At 45.7% G+C, this 6,002-nt stretch overlaps 1 protein-coding gene across 1 annotated transcript; it reads right to left on the bottom strand.

Annotated features, from left to right (window-relative positions):
• Positions 1-3,954: 3,954 nt before the first annotated feature.
• Positions 3,955-5,458, bottom strand: LOC115407466 (serine/threonine-protein kinase SBK1). The gene is made up of 3 exons (XM_030117812.1): positions 5,296-5,458; positions 4,655-4,857; positions 3,955-4,584 (listed from the first exon to the last, which is right to left on the bottom strand). The coding sequence occupies exons 1-3, from the start codon at positions 5,456-5,458 to the stop codon at positions 3,955-3,957; spliced, it is 996 nt and encodes a 331-aa protein (XP_029973672.1).
• Between the last annotated feature and the right edge of the window lie 544 nt (positions 5,459-6,002).

Raw genomic sequence — 6,002 nt, 5'->3', positions numbered from 1 at the left:
ATGCTTTCAAGACAAGATGCTAGAAACATCCTCCCTGAAATCAATGCTCTGTCATTTATTTCTATTTCAAATCGCCCCTGCTCCTGAGAGATCCACGGTCCTGAAGCTTTCATGTCTCAGACCACAATCCAGTGAGTGGATCAGTAAACTGGCATACTGATCTAATCTGGATGGACAGCTGTCACGAGACTCCGTTAATCACAGATACTTGTTAATAAAGATTTAATCATCCAGCACAGAAGAGCCACCGCCCCAATCAGAGGCCCAGGTCGCAGTCGTGGTGATTTTCCACAACAAATCTTGATATTTTTAGTATCCGGTGTGTGTGTGTGTGTGTGTGTGTGTGTGTGTGTGTGTGTGTGTGTGTGTGTGTGTGTTTAGCGTCAGCCAGACATCTCCATGTGTGTCATCAACCTTCAAATGAAATGGAAGAACATAAAGAAAACTGTAATCCACATATCTGGATGAAAACCCACCTGGTTTACGTGTGGGTCACTGGACGGGCTTCAGAAATAAAAGCTCAATGGAAATGTGGATGTTCAGTGCTGTTATTCAGAACAAATCAAACATGTGATTAATGTACACAGTACATGAGTTTTTGTCGTGTTCTCATATTTGATTAACGGGTGTTTTTCATAATTTCTCCATAAGAACGTGGGATGTTCTTTCCTTCTGCTCTCACTGATTCAGTTTAGTGTATCAGTAACAATTATCTAAATCATTTGGTCTAATTTAAAATGTTGTTTTCCATATTTTAGAATACCTAGAACCGTTGGATAACTGTTACATCTTTTAGCCAGCTCATTTTTTTTTTCATTCAGTGTTATTTATTTTATTATTCATTCATTTTTTTTTTTGTTCTTTATTGGCTTCAGAAAACCATTTAATTAGTTATTTCATCAGTGAAATATTAATGTTTTACATTATTTTAGCTTTTTTCAATTTACTCCAAACTCTTTAGGTTTAGCCTTTTAATTAACTGATTAGTGCTTTGACCTGAGGTGTGTGTGTGTGTTTCAGCCAATCGCTTCATGCTTTAATCTCTATTTTGCTGCATGAAGCTAACTTTTTCATACACTGTTTTAGCTTTTTGCAGTTTTAACTAACCTTTAAATTAGTTTTTCACTACTTATTCGGAGAATGAAATGGCTCAGAAAGCTTTTCCAACAGGTCTGCTCTGTTTTTGTGGGTTTGATGCCAACATTATCAGCTGTATTTCACTGCTTTGTTGGAACTATGTTGTGTTTTAATGTAAAACTTAATGGTGCTTTTATGCTCCACAATCAAACCTGATGCATGAACATGTATTCAGACTTTTAATAAAAATTTTACAAAATCTCTTATCAAAGCATTTTCTGAGAAGCAAAGAGGCTCGATGGGTGAAAGCAGTGGAGTGCAGCTCAATCGGCCTGAAATGGCCTCGCACATCACGGCCGTGTATCTCTCTATCGAAGTTTGGGTGATGGACCGATGTGTCAGGAACACGAGAGCTCTGCAGATTAGATAAACAGGAAAGCCTCTCACCATCATTTGAGGACACGAAACGATCTTTATTTGGCAGATGAGGAAATCGTGTGATGATAACGTGTCTCGAGTCGATGCTACTTCCTGGAAATTGTACTCAGCCTATCTGATGAACTTCAACCTTCAGTGAAAAAGCAAACTAAATCAGATGAATAGGAAACAAGTTTATGGACGCTGAAGTCCCCAGGTCTGGTGGATTTGGCTGTAATGACTTGCTGCATGGAGCAGGCATTCAGAACGTGGTTTAATCTGCTGGAAACACTGCGTGTCGACGCCAGGTGGGATAGCTGGTGAGTCAAATGTCCGCAGCCCGGCTTTGCGGTGGGATTTACGTTGGCAGCGTTGCCACGGGCCTGGACGTGCACTGGGACCCTGAGGGTGACTGAAAAATGAACCCAGAGTAACGTAATGTCCTATAAATGTAGTAAAACACGATGGTGGGGGGCCAGAGGGGGGCCTGAGGGGGGTCCAGCCTCCTCCGGGCCTGCGACATCCCTGAAACACCGCCGCCTTAAAGCACCTGCATCGCTCCATGTGCCACAAGAACAAGAGAGCGTCACCCTTGATCCATGACCCCTCCTGAGGATAAGAGAAAAGAGCTTTTTCCACTTCTCCATGTCTTCTGCTTCACTCTCAGCAGATGGTTTTCATCAGCACGTACAGAAAACTCCACAGAGGGGCGCTCTCTCACAAACAGTGTGGTGGATACATGAGGAGGCGTCACGTTGTTGCTTGTTCGCTGTGATCTTTAACATACAGTATAATATGACAGCATGAGCTGACGTTCAACCAGCAGTGAAAAGGTGACGAGACACTGTCCTTCTGGATGTGGTCTTATTAGACGTCCCGTCTGAGGTGGATTCTGTGAAAATATCCAGCTTTCACATATGAAAGAGCATGTATTTAAAACAGCTAGTGTGTGTGTGTGTGTCTTTGCTTTTAACATGCAAAACGTGCTGAGGAAATGATGAAGAAAAATTCCACTTTTATTGTCCAGGTGGGGACTGCACCGTCTTTGTGTCACCAGAGAGCTGAGAGCTCACAGGGACAACAAGATGAGAAAGCTGTAAGTAAGCTGAGTAAGCTGGTATCAAGTTTTCTGTGAGAGTTTGTAGAATATATGAATGAGTTAAAGACATTCACCCATTAAAACCGGTGATATTTAATCTCCTCAGCAGTGAAAGACCACAGTAGGACACATCCTCACCTCAAAGGGAGACCAGCCCTGGTTCCACACCAGATATGGGAGTTATTCTTATTCCAGGAGAGTTTGCATGTTCTTCCTGGGTGTGGGTTTTCCCTCAGTACGCAGGTTTTCTTCCACAGTACAACACACATTTGAATTTATGGATGAACAGAAAGATGACTAAACTGACTATTCATGGTCAATAGTTCATATTTAGAAAAATAGACTGATTTAGGATAAACTCAGCCAACATTCTAGTTTCTGAAACCATCATAAGAAATGTCAGGACATCATTTCTCACACCATCATTTATTTTTCTATTCAGGCCTGTGTGGTGGAAGTTCAAGTCCTTCACAGCCTTTCAGTGTTGAGCTTGTTTTTAAAGTCGTTGCCTTCCACAATCCAAAAGTATGGATGCGATATGATTAATGAGTGATTTAAATGTCATGCAGGTGTAAATGCGAGTGTTTGTCCTGCGACGGACTGACTGATCCAGGCGTCGGCTGTCTTCACACGGCTGGAATCGGCTTCAGCACCTCTGAGCTGGAATGACGATGGAGGGGTTTTGTAGAATCCAAGTCAAATCTGTGTGAGATGATTAAAAATGCAAGTGGGGAGAGCTTTGCCCGAAAAGACAGACTATTCTCAGAACCCTTTGCATTTGCTGAAGATAGTCAGTGTAGTCATATTCTCCTAGAACAGCTGAGGATGCTTCAGCTTCTCCGCTCTCCATACTTTACTCGAGACTTTAGGGTGAACCAGAAGACAGAGTCAGTCTGGAAGGTGGAAAAGCCACAGATGTACAGGGAGAACATGCAAACTCCACATAGAATGGCTTTGATGGATTCAAACTGAAAGTCTCTCTATTCAGCACTAACATAAGAAAAGACTTCTTTTTTGCTGTTTCAGCTGTGGTACGGCTGTATTTACGAGATACCGAATAAGTAACGATCCAGTCAGGTAATCATGGTGATTTTCTCCTGAAACTGTTCTGCCTACATTTTCATGAAGGTACTGTAGGTTGGATTTAAAGAGCTTTTAATGTTGAATCTTTAAAATGTTCACTTAAATCTCCGTGGATCAGTACAGTCCAGCAACGCTGTGGTGTGTTTCTGCCGGATCCCGTCAAAGAGTCAAAAACTGAATCGCCATCATTCAGTGTGGTGCAAACAACACGCTTTATTGCTACAAATTACAAGCCAGCCTTCAGCTTCTTTAAGGTCGATATCCTACACCTTCCTGCTCTATTTGTCCACCTTGCTGCTCCCAGAGTCACAGGATGTACCCTGCTCTCCACTCTGGACCTTCTTCAACCAGTCCTTGTCCACATAGGCCCTCACCTCCCCCACCGTGACCCTCTTTCCTACATCTGGATCCAGAAGCTTGGCGAACATCTGCAAGGCGTCGGGGGTGAACCGTCTCCACAGCGGAGGGACGTCGTCCTCGCCGTCGGGCCTGTCCTCCGCCCGGCACCAGTCGGCGAACTCCTGGTAGAAGTCGTCGGAGTCCGTGCAGCGCTCCCAGGGGAAGTACCCGGTGAGGATGCAGAAGATGACCACCCCGAAGGCCCAGGTGTCCAGACCGGGCTCCACGCTGAGGGGAGGGGCGCTCACCTCCCGCTGGCCCTCCAGCAGCGCCACCGAGCACAGTTCCGGCGCCATGTAGGGCAGCGTTCCCGTGATGTAGCGGATCAGGGTGCCGCGCTTCTGGGCCAGGCCGAAGTCCGCCAGCTTGACCTGGCGGCAGTGAGTGTCCAGCAGGAGGATGTTTTCCGGCTTGACGTCGCGGTGCACCAGGCCGTGGCTGTGGATGAACTCCAGAGCGCTGGCGATCTGCAGGACGCAGCGCTTCACCGACGTCTCAGGGATTCCCACCTGGAGGAAGGAGCGAAGCTGCGATCAGAGTCTAGACCTGGAACCTGTACCTCGCGGCTGCCCGACTCGCCTTGGGCTGGATGACCGCGAACAGGTCCCTGCCGATGACGAGCTCCTGGGCGAAGCAGTAGTGCTCGTTGGACTGGAAGGCGATGCCGAAGAGGCCCACGATGCAGGGGTGGCGCGACAGGTGCAGCGAGATGCAGTACTCCCGCAGGAAGCCCTGCAGCTTAGTGGAGGCTTTGGGCATCACTTTCAAGGCCATGGGAGTTCCTGCAGAACGTCCGAGTTATTACTGCCACCGATCATGGACAGAAGCTTACAGAAGACAGGTATCATGTTCATTTCAGTATGATGTTATTTATAAGGATTATTGATGATTGACTTTGACTGAGGACCAGAGGCAAAGACTTTCCAGAATCTTAGAATTCTCAGGTTTACCTCCCAGCCAGGCACACACACAAACTTTTCAAATTAAAAGCATCCAGGCCTAAATCCAGTAAGCCTACGACTCCCCACTCTGCTCTGTATTTCATCTCCAGCAGTGGTGTCCAAGCTGTGGCCCGGGGGCCAGCTTTAGTCTGTGGTCTATTTTTATAGAACACTTTGACCTGCAATTCAATTGTTTCCAAGACAGAGCATGAAACACGGGTACAAACACTGCTGCTCGGAATTCTTCTCTTTACTTCAGAAGCCAAACTCTGGCCGTACCCCTGAAGCGATGAGTGACCAGCAGCACTTTTCCATATTTCCCTCGGCCGATCTCCTTGATGATGTTGAAGTGTTCCTTGATCTCCAGGCTGCCGAGGCTCTGGGCCGTCAGCTCGATCAGCTCGTCGATTAAGCTGCCGTCAGCGAGGCCCAGCTCGATCATCTTCAGCCGCGCAGAAACGAGAAGCGACAGCGGGCGGGACGTCACCGAAGCGAGGCCTGATGGGAGAGGAAACAGCAGCAGCTGTCTGTCCGCAGGAGTTTTAACCAAGCTGAAGGTGGAACACATCTCACCCAGGAAAGCACAGAGATGCAATAGTCTCCTGGAGACAGTGTTCTTTTTAATTTGTGATAAAAACATGCTAATAAAGGCTTTAATGTATTCAACCAGACACAAAACTGATGCTGCAGGAACACAAGAGGAAGATGATCGACTAACAAGGATCATTTCTGACACACTCAGAATAATTACATGTGAAATATCAGGCAAGTTTAAAATAATTTTAAAAATTGTTCATGTCATGATCTACAACTTGTAGAAATGTTTGCTCTGGTAATGATGAAGTCTTTTTCTTCACTGTATTTGAAAAAGTGCTGAAAGCTGCAGTTATTATGATGAGAGGCATTTCAACAACTGGCTCCCCATGACTTTTATCGTAAATTCTTTTCTTCTTGTCCATTGTTATTTTTTGCAATCTTTTCTGAAT

Source organism: Salarias fasciatus, chromosome 20, assembly GCF_902148845.1.
Source record: "Salarias fasciatus chromosome 20, fSalaFa1.1, whole genome shotgun sequence".
In the NCBI taxonomy this organism is placed as follows: Eukaryota; Metazoa; Chordata; class Actinopteri; order Blenniiformes; family Blenniidae; genus Salarias; species Salarias fasciatus.
The sequence above is the reverse complement of the archived record's forward strand: the minus strand, read 5'-3'. Positions and strand labels throughout refer to the sequence as shown.

Coding starts and splice junctions, on each gene's coding strand:
- LOC115407466 (XM_030117812.1), bottom strand. CDS start 5,458: ATGATCGAGCTGGGCCTCGCTGACGGCAGCTTAATCGACGAGCTGATC. Junction 4,858..5,295: donor GGTCACTCATCGCTTCAGGG/GTACGGCCAGAG, acceptor GACGTTCTGCAG/GAACTCCCATGGCCTTGAAA. Junction 4,585..4,654: donor TCGCGGTCATCCAGCCCAAG/GCGAGTCGGGCA, acceptor TCCTTCCTCCAG/GTGGGAATCCCTGAGACGTC.